At 41.5% G+C, this 17,376-nt stretch overlaps 1 protein-coding gene across 1 annotated transcript in view; it reads right to left on the bottom strand.

Moving 5' to 3' along the window:
- The window catches only part of CUL4A (cullin 4A), a 92,926-nt gene that overhangs the window by 46,293 nt on the left and 29,257 nt on the right, over positions 1–17,376 (bottom strand). The window contains exons 6-13 of the mRNA XM_073664406.1: positions 14,633–14,706; positions 13,816–13,978; positions 12,164–12,253; positions 11,387–11,469; positions 10,128–10,195; positions 3,419–3,537; positions 2,227–2,419; positions 178–282 (exon numbers count right to left, since the gene is read on the bottom strand). Coding sequence (XP_073520507.1) covers positions 178–282; positions 2,227–2,419; positions 3,419–3,537; positions 10,128–10,195; positions 11,387–11,469; positions 12,164–12,253; positions 13,816–13,978; positions 14,633–14,706 — 895 coding nt within the window. The remainder of the gene's footprint in view (positions 1–177; positions 283–2,226; positions 2,420–3,418; positions 3,538–10,127; positions 10,196–11,386; positions 11,470–12,163; positions 12,254–13,815; positions 13,979–14,632; positions 14,707–17,376) is intronic.

The following is a 17,376-nucleotide window of genomic DNA, read 5'->3' as shown; positions in this document are numbered from 1 at the left end:
CATACAGAGATGCACTCATAGAAGCAGCATGGGTAATGAAAGTATATTATGTTATATTGCTATGAACTGTAAGGACATATGAAAGAGGATCAAATATTAGTGAAAAACCACTGTAACAGAGAATGAATCTACATGATTGAAGTTGTCAATAAATGAAAAATGAAGTAACCAACATACCGTGAATGAATCTAAAAATGATCATAATTTTATCAAGGCACCGCTCCAGTTCTTCGTCCGTCGCTTCTTTGTTCCCAGAGCGCAACTTAGAATCAACATATTTAGCTGTAAGAAAATTGAAACAGAAATGACAATGTGCAGATCATTGTACAGTACAGACCAAAAGTTTGGACACACACCTTCTCATTTAAAGATTTTTCTGTATTTTCATGACTATGAAAATTGTACATTCACACTGAAGGCATCAAAACTATGAATTAACACATGTGGAATTATATACTTAACAAAAAAGTGTGAAACAACTGAAAATATGTCTTATATTCTAGGTTTTTCAAAGTAGCCACCTTTTGCTTTGATGACTGCTTTGCACACTCTTGGTATTCTCTTGATTAGCTTCAAGAGGTAGTCACCGGAAATGGTCTTCCAACAACCTTGAAGGAGTTCCCAGAGATGCTTAGCACTTGTTGGCCCTTTTGCCTTCACTTTGCAGTCCATCTCACCCCAAACCATCTTGATTGGGTTCAGGTCTGGTGACTGTGGAGGCCAGGTCATCTGGCGTAGCACCCCATCACTCTCCTTCTTGGTCAAATAGACCTTACACAGCCTGGAGGTGTGTTTGGGGTCATTGTCCTGTTGAAAAATAAATGATGGTCCAACTAAAAGCAAACCGGATGGAATAGCATGCCGCTGCAAGATGCTGTGGTAGCCATGCTGGTTCAGTATGCCTTCAATTTTGAATAAATCCCCAACAGTGTCACCAGCAAAGCACCCCCACACCATCACGCCTCTTCCATGCTTCACGGTGGGAACCAGGCATGTAGAGTCCATTAGTTCACTTTTTCTGCGTCGGAACCAAAGATCTCAAATTTGGACTCATCAGACCAAAGCACAGATTTCCACTGGTCTAATGTCCATTCCTTGTGTTCTTTAGCCCAAACAAGTCTCTTCTGCTTGTTGCCTGTCCTTAGCAGTGGTTTCCTAGCAGCTATTTTACCATGAAGGCCTGCTGCACAAAGTCTCCTCTTAACAGTTGTTGTAGAGATGTGTCTGCTGCTAGAACTCTGCGTGGCATTGATCTGGTCTCTAATCTGAGCTGCTGTTAACCAGCGATTTCTGAGGCTGGTGAGTCGAATAAACTTATCCTCAGAAGCAGAGGTGACTCTTGGTCTTCCTTTCCTGGTGCGGTCCTCATGTGAGCCAGTTTCTTTGTAGCGCTTGATGGTTTTTGCAACTGCACTTCGGGACACTTTCAAAGTTTTCCCAATTTTTCGCACTGACTGACCTTCATTTCTTAAAGTAATGATGGCCACTCGTTTTTCTTTACTTAGCTGCTTTTTTCTTGCCATAATACAAATTCGAACAGTCTATTCAGTAGGACTATCAGCTGTGTATCCATCAGACTTCTGCACAACACAACAGATGGTCCCAACCCCATTTATAAGGCAAGAAATCCCACTTATTAAACCTGACAGGGCACATCTGTGAAGTGAAAACCATTTCTGGTGACTACCTCTTGAAGCTCATCAAGAGAATGCCAAGAGTGTGCAAAGCAGTCATCAAAGCAAAAGGTGGCTACTTTGAAGAACCTAGAACATAAGACATATTTTCAGTTGTTTCACACTTTTTTGTTAAGTATATAATTCCACATGTGTTAATTCATAGTTTTGATGCCTTCAGTGTGAATGTACAATTTTCATAGTCATGAAAATGCTCAAAAATCTTTAAATGAGATGGTGTGTCCAAACTTTTGGTCTGTACTGTATATGTGAAGCCTAGTGAATATAATGGAAATAGTTCTTATGTTATTAATTTATAGTCATGTTATGGCTGCATATAGTATCATGCTTTTGCCAGAAAATCCTGATCTTGGCGTGGGCTGCATTCATACACGTCTAGAGAGTATGTATGTGAGACATTCACAGTAAATGTGTATTGATACATAATGGTGTTGATTAGTCCATCTTCAATGTCAACACTAGAAATATTTAACATATGTATCTTTTTTTTACTGAATTATAATGGCTATTAGGTACTCAGCAACTCTTTTACCTATCAGTTCTGCTGGCTTATTCGCTCTCCTGTTGATAAATGTTTCAAAGGATTCCTTCATGACATTGACAAACTTCTCATTTTTCTGGAAGCAGACATCAATGATATGATCCACTTTATCCTTGAAATCCAGCAACTCCTGCACCATGTCCTTATCTTTTTCTGGATTCACGACTATCGAGCTACCAAAGCTCTGTAGAAGGAAGCAGTGCATAACACAATAATCTTATAAGCATTACAAATATTAATTACATATGGTATAGATTACATAGCTGATTTGCATTCATTTTCCCACCACAAAGAAAAGCGTAGGCTTCTATAGACAACCCATAACCATATGGCTAATAGGGTTCATTATAAGTCTCCAAAGTGGAAAGCTAATACCCCTCTGGAGGACTCTGCTTATATATGAATTTATAAAAGCATTTCATTCTGCACCTCACAGATGCATGGACTAGGTAAATTATATGTTTATGGAGCAAAACCTTGGTAAGACGGCGGTGCCTGTAAGAAGCATACACTTCATCTGGATAAAGCCACTGTTGGCTTCTGCCAAGTAGTAAAGGCATTCAGCGGCTGTCAATCAATAGACCTCTCTTAGGGAAGATTGACAGCTACAAGTGGAGGCTGACAGCAGAGGGTGCATTGTAGGTGCATGTTTGGGGGAAGGTGGAAGACAATTCTGCCACTACATGGGTGAAGCACAATGACTTGGGTGAAGGAGGTTATTAAAAGAAGTGATGTGACTACTTGGAGGGGATACACAAATTTTACTACTAGGGAAGTAATGGGGGAAAACATGGACAGTGTTGTGATATAGGTTGGGTTAACACTGCATTGATTCCTTCTCTGGGCCACTGATTTTAACTATTGATAAGGTGGGTACTATTGCTCTATTGATGTACCAATCTGCCAATAACTGTGATCGCTCATTTGGGAAGGTTAAATGAACCATGACTGTGCTGTGCATTACTAGGCTGTAATGTTGGGTTCACAATTCCAGTACATCTTTGCCCACAGTAACTTTCAGTCTATGACTTCTAGAAAATATGTTTCCATAGCTTTTACATGCTGGCAGACCATACAGGACACAGAACTATCCAGTTATGGAAATATACTCATGTGCATAAATAGAGGACGTGAAGCTCAGCTTTACAGTGATGCAAATATGATACAGTATTTGGTTTCATACTTTAATGTACTCCCCCCAGTGTTGCAGCAGGATTGACTGACCACCTCTGACCCGACTGAAGAGTTGATACATAAGAGTCAGGTCTGGAACTCTGTTCTCATCCAGCATATTCTTCAGACCTGCGTGTAGAAAACCACGCACAGCTATTACAGACAAGCCAGAGAACACAGTGTGCATACGTCGCTATATACAAAAGGGAAGGAATACACTACTGGAATATTCATGGAGGACCTATCACCAGGTAAAGAGTAGTCCGTTTTTGATCCTAAATGATTCCTGCTCTGCTAAGCATTCAGTTTTTTGTTTTTATTAAAAAAATCCACCATATGATTGCAGACATATCGGCCTTTTTATTTAGTGCTAATTTCAATGGTGTTTACCAAGGAGAAAATAGGGTAATAATGCAGAGCAGCCCAAGACAAGCCCCAGAGAATCCTGTGAGCCACGCCCCATTGTAAAAACAATAGAAATTAGCACTGAATAAAAAGGCTTAAATATTTAGAACCGTATAGTGGATTTAATGCAGAATAATAAGGGGAGCAACAAGAATAAATAAGAGAAAATACTGACCCCTTTTAACCTTGTGACAGGTCCTCTTTAAAGGGAACCAGTCACCATGAGATGCTGCCGATCTACTGGCACCATGTTGTAGATCAGGAGGCGCAGATCCGAGTAATGTGCAGGTTACTGTTAAATATTCAGTTCAATTTCTAATTCATTCATTGAAATCCCTGCTCATTCTGAGAATACAAGTCCAAGGGTAGTCTCCCTTAAAGACTAACCATCTTCCCTATATGAGCATGCATTTCAAAATCCAAGTGCAGTAAAATGAGAAAAAATAAATTAGTATAATGCAATTCATTTTTTGGCTTTTGCAGGGTTCTTGTACAGTAAAAACTACCTGGCAACATGACTCTACAGGTCAGTACAATTACAGTAAAACTAAACTTTTATAATCTGATTTCTATTGGTTAAAAATGTAAATAAATTTTTGTTTCTGTCACCATTTTCTGAGACCCGTAACTTTTTTTTTTTCCATTGATCGAGCTATGTGAGGATTTGATTCTCTGCGTGTCAATCTTTCTTTTTTATTTCTGGGTATACATGACATTTTGATTGCATTTTTAAGAGGAGGTGCGGTGAATGGAAAATGGCAATTTTGGTGATTCAATTTTTTCATTCATGACTTTATCAGTATGGGGTCATTCATATTTAATTTTCATAGATCGGATTTTTAGATTGGACGCAGTGATACCAAATATGTTTTTTAATTGTTTTAATTTCCTTATTTATGGTTTGGTTGAAATGTTTATTTTTATTAAAGGGGTTGTCCACTACTCAGACAATGCCTTCTCAATCCCTATGTTTCCCCCCTGTAAAATAATAACACCTAAACTCAACTCCGGTGCCGCTCCAGTGATGTCGGCACTGGCTCTCCCGGGGATTGTGTAACATTGTTATGTCATGCGATCCCTGCGGCCAATCAGCGCTAGCTTCACTCTCCCTGCCTTTGGACAAATCACATACAGTACAGACCAAAAGTTTGGACACACCTTCTCATTTAAAGATTTTTCTGTATTTTCATAACTATGAAAATTGTACATTCACACTGAAGGCATGAAAACTATGAATTAACATATGTGGAATTATATACTTAACAAAAAAGTGTGAAACAACTGAAAATATGTCTTATATTCTAGGTTCTTCAAAGTAGCCACCTTTTGCTTTGATGACTGCTTTGCACACTCTTGGCATTCTCTTGATGAGCTTCAAGAGGTAGTCACCGGAAATGGTCTTCCAACAATCTTGAAGGCGTTCCCAGAGATGCTTAGCACTTGTTGGCCCTTTTGCCTTCACTCTGGGGTCCAGCTCACCCCAAACCATCTTGATTGGGTTCAGGTCTGGTGGCTGTGGAGGCCAGGTCATCTGGCGTAGCACCCCATCACTCTCCTTCTTGGTCAAATAGCCCTTACACAGCCTGGAGGTGTGTTTGGGGTCATTGTCCTGTTGAAAAATAAATGATGGTCCAACTAAACGCAAACCGGATGGAATAGCATGCCACTGCAAGATGATGTGGTAGCCATGCTGGTTCAGTATGCCTTCAATTTTGAATAAATCCCCAACAGTGTCACCAGCAAAGCACCCCCACACCATCACACCTCCTCCTCCATGCTTCACGGTGGGAACCAGGCATGTAGAGTCCATCCGTTCATCTTTTCTGCGTCGCACAAAGACACGGTGGTTGCAACCAAAGATCTCAAATTTGAACTCATCAGACCAAAGCACAGATTTCCACTGGACTAATGTCCATTCCTTGTGTTCTTTAGTCCAAACAAGTCTCTTCTGCTTGTTGCCTGTCCTTAGCAGTGGTTTCCTAGCAGCTATTTTACCATGAAGGCATGCTGCACAAAGTCTCCTCTTAACAGTTGTTGAAGAGATGTGTCTGCTGCTAGAACTCTGTGTGGCATTGACCTGGTCTCTAATCTGAGCTGCTGTTAACCTGCGATTTCTGAGGCTGGTGACTCAGATAAACTTATCCTCAGAAGCAGAGGTGACTCTTGGTCTTCCTTTCCTGGGGCGGTCCTCATGTGAGCCAGTTTCTTTGTAGCGCTTGATGGTTTTTGCAACTGCACTTGGGGACACTTTCAAAGTTTTCCCAATTTTTCGCACTGACTGACCTTCATTTCTTAAAGTAATGATGGCCACTCGTTTTTCTTTACTTAGAATTTGTAATATGGCAAGGAAAAAGCAGCTAACAGTCTATTCAGTAGGACTATCAGCTGTGTATCCACCAGACTTCTGCACAACACAACTGACGGTCCCAACCCCATTGATAAGGCAAGAAATCCCACTTATTAAACCTGACAGGGCACACCTGTGAAGTGAAAACAATTTCCGGTGACTACCTCTTGAAGCTCATCAAAAGAATGCCAAGAGTGTGCAAAGCAGTCATCAAAGCAAAAGGTGGCTACTTTGAAGAACCTAGAATATAAGACATATTTTCAGTTGTTTCACACTTTTTTGTTAACTATATAATTCCACATGTGTTAATTCATAGTTTTGATGCCTTCAGTGTGAATGTACAATTTTCATAGTCATGAAAATACAGAAAAATCTTTAAATGAGAAGGTGTGTCCAAACTTTTGGTCTGTACTGTACATCCGGAGGAAGTGAGAGCTGCTGGGGCCAGTTGTACTCGTATTTCGGTGTGATGGGCTTTGCAAAGGACGCATCACTGGCCCCGCGCACCACACAATTGACATTGTCAGATCATTTAACTAGTTAAACATTGTTCTTTCACTTAGACAAAACTGTATATACCCCTGTCTTTAGTAGAAATACTGCAACCAAAAGGTAAATTAAAGAATAACACTAAGATGAACATGATATCTACATATTGGATGTAAAGACTTCTGCACATTATCGGCTTAAGGAATCTCTTTCTACAAGTCTTGTGTAAGGCTAGGGCTGTGCCTACACTTTTTATCTCTCACTGTATGTGAAATAGCTGTTCATATAAATACACTGTAGCTTGGAAACCACTACGTGATCGCTTTGCCTCAGTCAAACAAGTCTTGGCATTGCAAATTAACAGCAATTTTTGAGGAAGTAGGCACTTATAATGAAATTAAAGTGGTTGTCTGGTCAAAACAAGCATGGATAGGTAATAGCATGTTATCACTGGGCAACCCCCTTAAACCCTTCATTACAGGGCTATTTTCAGTTCTTTTGGGGGAGGAGTTTGGGGGGGTTCTCCCCTTCTTCCAAGAGCCATAACTTTTTTATTTTGTACTGTTGTACTTTTGAATGACACCATTAATGTTACCACATAGTGGACTGTAAATTAACACAGCAAACAAAAAAAAAGGGGGCAGCAGTATTTACCTGCCCAGGTCTCAGTACTAATCACTATCAGGATGCAGCAAACCCATATAATTGAGACGGCGGTAACACAAGTGCAAAATACTGATGAGACAACCACTCACAACCTACCAGTTCATGGAGGGGGTGATTGCTTAGTATTAAAATTGCTGGGCGCAGGCAGGCCCATTAACGTTGGCCTTGTAAACTGGGATGTCTGTCCTCATGAGGTGCACTTATATAGAGCTGGGCAGCCCGCCTAATCTAATAGTATGGGCGTCACGAATAGGCTGTAAGTAGGACATTGTGCATTACTAATGTATGACCAGAGCCCTATAGGAGCCTTTTTTTTTTGCAATTTTAATACTAAGTAATCTCCCCCTCCATGAACTGGTAGGCTGTGAGTGATTGTCTCATCAGTATTTTGCACTTGCGTTGCCGCCATAACATTTTTAATTTAGGGGTTAAAAAATAAATAAATCAGAAACTTGAAAAAAAAAAAAATTAAATAAAATGTTGCTTGTGTTGCCATTTTCTGATACCGTAATGTTTTCATTTTTCGGGATAAAGGGCTAAAGGGATGTGTGAGGGCTTATTTTTTGCGCCCTGAGCCGACGTTTTTACTGATACAATTTGGGAATAGATATGATGTTTTGATCGCCTCTTATTGCATTTTATTGCAATGTTGCCAAAAGAATCGTAATTCTGTCATTTCCATTTTTTTTATCGTTACGCCATTTACCGATAAGATTAATCTACATTATATTTTGATAGATCAGACTTTTACGAACGCAGCGATGCCAAATATGTGTATTTTTAATTGCAAAAGGAGGGTGATTTGAACTTGTATTTTTTTTTCCCTAGGGGACTTGAAGCTGCGCTCATCTGATCGCTTGTACTATACATAGCAGTGCTTCAGCAAAAATCACAGTCTAATACAAATCTTTCACAAGAAAATCATCATGACAAGCTTGGAGGTCTTCAGCAGACCCCAGGTTGTCATGGCAACCCATTGGCGCCCCACAATCACATCACGGGTTGGCCGATGGGTGCGGGAATGTATTAAATGCAGCTGTGAGGGATTGACAGCAGCATTTAACAGCCGCGGGCCGCGTTACACTACACCTGCAGCTGTTAGAGGAAGATGGTTGAACAGCCAATATCAGCCGGGAAAGAAGCAGGCTCAGCTTACGATCCCACATCAAAGTCAGGGACATAACATATGAAGTAACTGTATGTCATATGTCATGTGCGCACAGAGTAAAAATCTGCAATAACATCAATGATGCAATTAGTGATGCACGCCCTACAGCCTATGTTTGCTATTGGTGAAAGGTTTGGACTGCAGGCGGCCAGTTCATCACCCAAATTCTTCTTCTTTGAAGCCATACTGTTGTGATGGATGCAGTATGTGGTTTAGCATTGTCGTGCTGAAATATGCAACTTAATCCTTGATATAGACGTTGTCTATACAGCAGCATATGTTATTCTAAAACCTGTGTATAATGCTCAGTATTGATAATGCTTCTCATGGTGTGTAAGCTGGCCATGCTATAGGCACTAGTGCAGCCTCATACCATCAGAGATGCATAAAGTCCATAAAAAAATAAACATTTTGATCCATCTGACCACAAATCAGTTTTCCATTTTAAATGAACTTTGGCCCAGAGAAAACGGCAGCGTTTCTGGATGGTGTCGATATAGGACTTCTTCTTTGCATTCTAGAGCTTTAATTTGCATTTGGGGGTTGTACAGAGAACTATACTAACAAACAATGAGTTTTGGAAGTATTCATGAACCCATGAAGTAATTTGCATGACCAAATTTTTAATTTGATTGCCTGTTTTTAATGCAGTGCCACCTGATTTTTCTGAAATTGTTCCACAATTTTTAGACACAGTTGTTCACAGATTGATAAGCCTCTGACCATCTTTGCTTCTGAGACTCTGCCTCAGAAGCAAAGATGGAGTGCAGCTCCATGAAACACTGGAGCTAGGAGCAGGTCACTTTTCACAGGAAACAGACCGGAGAGGCGTGGAAATTGATGAAGGCGGCGGAAGACGAGTATTAGACAGGGGGCAGGTGACTACCATTTAAAGCATCACTCGAGCGGTGCAATAAAAAAAACAAAATGCTGGAGTGGTGCTTTCAGTAACCACAGAAAGATCTGACTATAAAAATTAAAAATCACTGAAGCAGCAAACTTTGTGAAAAACTAAATTTGTGACAATTTCAAAACTTTAGGAAACGACTGTACATTTTTGTAAATTAAGCAGGGGGCGATAGTGGCACTTTTTATAAATTTGCATAATCCAGAACGGGGGCACCAACAAAAACCTATTCCCATCTTATTCCGCATACTTTTATGTCTTTTATGGCTAGGGCATTGAGAACACAGACAACTGGGTGGTGCAGCAACCTCTTCATCCACAGACATAATGAGTAGTGATGAGCGAGCATGCTCGTTACTCGAGATTTAAGAGCATGCTCGCCGAGTATCTTCAGCGTGCTTGGGTGTTATATTTTAGTTACTCGTGCACATGATTTGCAACTGTTTGACAGCTATAATACATGTGAGGAATGCCTGTTTCTTAGGCTCGCCAAAAGGGTTAACATACTCGCTCATCATTAATAATGACGTCTGTGGATAAAAAACACAAGAATTCAATCTGTCTATGTGCCAGGTATATATTTATTTATATCTCTCACTCTCGCTCTATAATATATATATATATGTATAGTAACTTTGCGGCATAATACACTTATTTCCTAAATGCTTGACCAAAAGCAAGTCAGGATGAATAACCACTGTACATAGCTAACACAAAAGTTCCAAAAAAGAAATTACCTTTTTGTAAGATGGCAACCAAGTGTTCTCCTAGTAGTTGTTTCTCCACACAAGCGATCAAAGGTTTGCTGCATGATAAAATATAAGACATTACTTCGTTAAGCATTTGCAAATGCAGTTAAAAATATAGCAAATTAGTGCCAACGCCCAAGTATGTGAAACCAAGAGGAACTGTTCTGGTCAGAAGAAGATATAATAAGCTTAAATGGGTTATCGATCTTCAGGCCAAGCAGTCATACACACTGGTGATGCTATAAAATAATTGAAAAGGAGTACTTATCTGCGGATGTCCCTTCTGCTCCAGTGCCACCTCTCCGCTGCTTCCTAGAGTTCTTTGTCGACAGGGATGGAGTGGTGACATCCAAGCAATAACATCACTGCACTCAGCAATACTGGGCCTTTTGCCTCAGTATGCCCACTAATGCCAGGGATTGGCCTGCATTCATCAGTGGGGTCTCATCTACTGTCCGCAGCAGATATGTCAACAGAAATATTACCGGAGTGGCAAGGGGGCGGCAGGAGATTCTATGAGTATTTTATTATTTTAAAGCATAACCAGCCTGCAGACCCATATGGGGTAAAGATGGACAACCCCTTAAACTCACGTTTTTTCAATAGGTCTCAATGACTTTGTATTTATAGAGATTCAGCAGTTACACTCATGTTATTCCATGTTACCAATATTGCTCTAAACTCTATGCTTGGGTGGCTGTATGTAAAATGATGCCACCATTTGGCCCTTGTATAAATGTTACTATGTAAGGTTTGCCTTTGTTGGATGTTTTCCATTGGTTGAAGATACCAAGCCAAATTTTCTTGCTTCTGTTTAATCCGCTGGTACTGTGTTGTGTTGTGTTCATTTTTCCATCAAGTAAATTAAAATAAAGAAATACACAACAAAGAACAGAATTCCTGACCTAATCTAACTTTTATCCTGAGAGTACATTTCCACAACTGTATTGGGTCAATATTAGCTCGAAGGGGCAATCTGGACAATCTATTAATGTGAATTTGGCCCTGAAGAGAAAATTATTATAGAAGCATGACAGTGGAAGTTGAGTAAATCATGTAGTAGCGTAAGTGTTCATTTCTCTGCAGTGTTACTGCACAAAGACATCAATGGGTCATCCATGTCATGCGCAGAAGAGGAGATCCTACGGCTAACAAGTGATCCCTCATATTATTTGTCCTAAGGGGATATGAACTGGAGGCATCTAAGACAGGCAACAATTTTAACAATATCACAATACTTTACTTACTGCGTCCCATGGTCCAAATATGTGATGACCCGGTCAACCTCTTCTTCTAAACGCCTATTCACATGATGTAAATATTCAGGAATCTAGAAACAGAAAACCCGGCATGAAAGTAAACCAAAGGAAAGAAGATATGGCAAGTTGCTATGCTAGCTAAATATACTTACACACCGACACCCTAGCTTGTTTTATAGCTGCAACCATATACTGTTTGATAAGACGGACCCCCAGCTGCTCTGCAGGTCCAATGGGGTCAGTGCTCCTGAGACTGTCTCTTCACTACATATCGCTTATTGTGTGCTATATAGGCAGCAAACAGAAGATGGAAATGGTTCTAAACTGCTTCTTTATGATCAGGTAAAGGATTTTCTCTTGCCACTACCTGTGACATTGGCTTCTCTTTAAAGGGGCTGTCAGCTATTAACCTCTTTTTGTTAGAAGGGGGGTCTCCTGATCATAAGGCGTCTTTATTATAATGAAGAGGCTGTCCACGTACATCTTCCAGATACAGGACCCTCCACTTTGGTAATGTGGGTCCAGATGGAGGACCACCTGTATTAATGAAGAACTCCCTAATAGTGGATTTGTCAGAGGTTCCTAAACCAGACAATTCCTTTAAGACCATTAGCCATAACACTATATGGTCAGTCACTAAAAGAACTATACATCATATTGGTTCCTAGACTGCTGGAAATCAGGCCTGCATGCAATTTGTAACTGTAGAAAGGCACTTCATAAAGGAAGCTGATTGATATAGGGTTAGAAGCTAGCCTTACTTACCTCTCTCTCTTGCATTAACCTCTGCCCCTCTGATGCATACAAGCAATTTGTTTCTTCCAAAAATCTTCCTTCAAAACAATCTTTGTACACCTACACAAATAAGATAAAATAGTGAGATGTACACGAATGCATCCTGCAACAATATAAGGTATGGTCTTATATGAAGCATTGAAAATGGCTGTTAGTTCATGCTTGTGTCATTGATTTTCAGCTGGTAAAACCATACTAAATATGTCCATGTACACCTGAGATAAATTTGAACACACATCTAGCTCTCCCAACATCCCCCGTACATATACACACTCCGTGTGGCCCACCGTGCATGTGTTTTTAATGGGGAAAGTGAAATAAGTTGCTGTCAGACACCTATGGTGGTGGCTTACCTCCAGTGGGAACAAAAGAAAACAGGTGCTGTAATTCAACATGCCCTACCCTTCTCTACCACATCATCTCCTGTTGGGAGGGAGTCGGCAGGACCCAATCCCCCCAACATGCTGCAATAAAAGTTATTATATCATGAAGATACTGTTTACAACAGAATCATGTTTTCTTTGTACCAGAAACCATGATTCGTTGCCTGACAAACAACACTATACGGTCAGAGACCCTATTAGCTTACCTGCAGCTATATTTTTTTACCTTCATGTATGAATGAATGAATCTACAATACAGGGTTAAAAAAAGAAAAAAAAACACAGGGTCCGATTCATAAAGAGTGATGATTCTCACAAAGGACCTGTAACCAGGCCAAGAGTGAACAGATTTTGCTCTTATCATATTCCAACCTATAGTCCTGAGTAATCCATTCTTTTTTTTTTTTTAATTCACCATACCTTTCAGGAGATATGGGCCTTTTTTATGTATAGCTTAACTTGACAGTCTTTACCAAGGGGGCATTTACGCCTACTTGGTAAAGTCCATAAAAATAACAAAAAAAAAAAAAAAACAGATGACATTGGGAAGCACTGGGAATAAAACAAGAGCAAGCAATGATCAATTTTACCTGATGACAGGTACTCTTTATTTGGGCTATCCCACTGGATATATTTCACCTATACAAGTGAGTTTTAGACACTTTTCTAAGAACATCCAATAATCCCAAACACTACGGGCCCGATTCATCAAAGCTTTCTCACCAGAATTCTGGCGTAAAAGTTTTGAAAAGTCGCAAAATTTAGGCTCAACTTGGAGTTGTGCCTAAATTTTGCAACTTTTGGTGTTTTCACAACAGTTTCACCCACCACTGACTAAATGGGAGGTACTGTGGCAGGACAGGGGTGCAATGCCACAGCTCGACTAGTTTGTGACGAGTCATGAAGTGTCTCTACACCACAAATCTCACTCCAGTACCTGACTGGAGAAAGATTTCTGGCATAGCACACAGAGGTGCACGCCGCTCGTCAGATTTGTGCACCTCTTTATGAATCAGGAGCGTATGACTCCAGCATGACCCCTCATGAAGACAGACATGAACAATGCTGGTCTTGATTAATTTGGCCCGTAATTTTAATCTAATTCATAGTTTTGCTGGGTGAGGGTTAGATTTCAGTTATCCATCTCTCTTTAGGATTTATTTTTGGACATGGTGTAAAACAAATCTGACTTTCTACAATTTTGTCTTCTAGACTGATTCCTCTACTTAAGACACATACTTGCAGGTCAGACAGCATGCCAAGCAAACTTCTCATGAGGCTTCTGTCCACTGCCTCTCCGGATCGCTCTTTCTCAATCAGGAGGAGGATGCCATCTATTGTTTTTGTCTGAACCAACTTATCACTTATAACATGACAGCGAAATAACTCCAAACCCATATCCCTACAAGAAAAAAGGAACAAAAGCAAGCAAATGACTTTCTAAAGAGTGATTTATGACTTGAGCAAGTCACACTGAGCAGAAGACAAAAATCACACTAAATGTATGTTAAGTTGAGTGTAAAGTTGGCCACTAGAAGGCGGTGGGTTTGGCAAATGGTTTCCTAATAGTCCTATGTACATCCAGACTGGCCGACACATAGTAGAGACAATCAGTCCTATGTTGTAGAGCTAGTAATATAGTACCATGGCACGTTGTTACGCCACCTAGTCCACACAGAACAGAGGACAGGAGTGCTTTATGATAGGGTTGGCAACATTTCTGTAAGGATTTTTACTGTTTATTGAACAAAAGATTTGATATTTCAATGGTAGTAGAATTCATAGTGTAAGCAGTCATCCAGCGACAGTCAATAAAGGGGTTATTATGAGAGATGAGCCCATCCAGAATGCAGCCTGCTCCCAGCACCCCAACCAAACAGCTGCTATTGCTGGGGAAAGCCACAGCCAGAATGTAAAATTACATGGTGACCATAGAGAAGAATTACTGTGTGTAAACCAAGGGCGGCCAGAATAAATGCTGATTGCGAGTAGTAACCTGTATGCAGTCTGATAACAGGTAGGTGTCCCGAAGAGCATCCGTTACACAGACACTTACCATATAGAAGGAAGCATAGAGTTTTGCAGGACGTAGGTTCGATCCAAGAATAGGAAAATGCTTCGAATCATGATCTAAAGAATGGAAGACAGATCTGTTTCAACCTTTTTCGTGTACAGAAAACCATATTTATATGTGTTGTAGTATCACAGAACCCACACTAAAAATGTGCAGCATCCGAATGAAGCCTAATCTGATAGAAGGGACACTTCAGTTAAAAAAATGTAACTAATGATCTCTCACTATTATTTACATCTTTTATTGTCTATAGAAAAAATGGTGATGTGTGTTTTCATATTTGCTTAATATAAACTACTTTCTGTCCAGTGTCTAACTCCCTCTCTACTTGCACTGTTATTGTGACACACAAAGTACACTGTACATTGACAGACGGTCGCTAATCAGTGGTGGGGGCAGGGTTGGACTAGTAAAGCCCCCGTTTCACATAGCGAGATCGCTGCTGTGTCACAGTTTTGGTGACGCAACAGCGACCTCACCAGCGATGTCGCTATGTGTGACACTTTGCAGCGATCAGGCCCCTGCTGTGAGGTCGCTGATTGCTGCAAAGTGTCCTGGACCATTTTTTGGTCGTTGCCCTCCCGCTGGTCAGCACACATCGCTGTGTGTGACCAGCGGGAGCAGCGATCAGGCTGGTAACTATGGTAAACATCGGGTTACTAGGGGCACACGCGCACTTAGTAACCCGCTGTTTATCATGGTTACGAGCCTGCTAAAGTGAGTGGTAACCTCCCGCTCACCGTAGCAGAGTGGTAACCATGATAAACAACGGGTTACTAGGTGCGCGTGTGCCCCTAGTAACCCGATGTTTACCATGGTTACCAGCCTGCTCCTGCTTCAGCAGGCTGGTAACCAGGAGCAGGACATCGTGGAAAGATTCTTTCCACGATGTCGCTGCTCCCCTGATCGTTGGTGAGCCTGCCTGTTTGACAGTTCACCAGCGACCACATAGCGACGCAGCAACGATCCCTGACAGGTCGTATAGTTGTCGGGATCGTTGTAGCGTCGCTAAGTGTGACGGGGCCTTAACACAAGGCACCCAGTCCTGTAGTGATGATAAGCTCCTGCTGATAAAACACTGATTTTATTGAAACAGCAACAGCATAGAAAGTGAGACATCCCTGGATTCAGGCTCTCAGCCCCTACCTCAACTGCTCTAAGATTACATAGTAAAAACCAGCTGACAGATCCCCTTTATAGAGTTCATCTCATCATTTGCTTTCAAGGCCAGAGCCTCTTACCTTTCTGCTCGTCAGAATACACTTCTGAATGACTGACAATTTGAACCAGCATTATGGTTGCACCGCTGACCTGAACTGTAAGGCCATGCGTACACGTTGCGTTTCTGCGTCGTTTTTTCAGTGCAAATTTGTCACAAAAACCTGAAGGGAATCCTGATGCCAGCAAAGTGAATGAGAATCCTGAAGTCCCATGCACACATTGCTTATTTGTGACTTCAGATACCAATCTGCAGCATGGTCATTTTCACCCACCCACTTCAAAGAAGTCCATCAAAACTGCTACAAAAATGCAGGTCTAAAAATTATTGTGGATTTGCTGTACTTTTGTAGCATTTTTTTGCATGCGTTTTAGACAGCAGTGAATGCTGTAGAGATAGATAATAAATAAAGGTTGCACTGTATAGCATAATTCTTTGTGTCACTCAATCTTCAGCATCTTTTCTGAGTTTTTACTTGTTTTTAATATACATTACTTAGTAAAAAATAGATTTTGTTATAATGGACATGTATTCTGTTCTTGTTTGTTGCTGAGCAGTGTATGCTCAGTGTCTGGTTTTATTAAAGAGATAGATAATAACCTAATGTTGCCTCAGTGTCAATATGAGAGGCGTCCCTGGGGCACATTCATGAGATAACTATCCTCCTGCATTGTTTACAGATGTATTGAACATATTTTGGTTATGTGTGGTTGTTATGTGATTTTGCACCTTGGTCTGCTCATCTGTTTGCACAGCCTTAGTTCTCCCTTTGTGAGACTCCCATACTGTCACACCTTGGAGCATTATTTCCTCACACTCCATTTACTTTCTTTTGTTTTTATATATAACATATTTTTCGGACTATAAGACGCACCCCAAATTTTGGGGTGGAAAATAGTTAAAATTTAGAAAAAAGATAGGGGTCCGTCCGAATAGGTATCTTACCTGGGGGGGGGGGGACCGGTGGAGTGGGGGTCACAGGAGGCAGGGTCCTTCAGGAAGCCAGGCCTGGCGCTGGTGGCCTGGGTCTGGGAACCTGGTGGCTGACACTGGGGGGCCTGGTGCTTGGTGGCCTGAAGCTGGGGGCCTGGGGGCTGGCGCTGGGGGCCTGGTAACTGGGGGCTTGGGTGCCTGGCACTGGGGGCCTGGTGGCTGGCACTGGGGGCCTGAGAGGCTGGGGCCTGGGTGCCTGGCGCTGGTGGCCTGAGGCTGGGGGCTGGCGCTGGGAGCCTGGCACTGGGGGCCTGGGGCTCGGGACAGGTACCGGGGCCAGTGTCTTGCTGTGAGTGGCGGGGCAGAGCGGCTTCCGGAGTGCATGGCCATCTTTCTGAAGCTGTGATCTACAGGAAAATGGCAGCCGGAATGGCAAAACGCATGCGCCGGCTCCAGCGGCCATTTTCGTGTATATCACAGCTTCAAAAAGATGGCTGCGCGCACCGGAAGCCGCTCACAGCAAAACACCGGCCCCTGTACCCGGCAAGGCCCCGGTCCCCAAGCAGATACCGGC

This window comes from Phyllobates terribilis, unplaced genomic scaffold (genome assembly GCF_046119375.1).
Source record: "Phyllobates terribilis strain yellow unplaced genomic scaffold, ASM4611937v1 Scaffold_2__4_contigs__length_985480577, whole genome shotgun sequence".
NCBI classification, from domain to species: domain Eukaryota; kingdom Metazoa; phylum Chordata; class Amphibia; order Anura; family Dendrobatidae; genus Phyllobates; species Phyllobates terribilis.
This window is presented reverse-complemented; position numbering and strand designations above follow the sequence as displayed.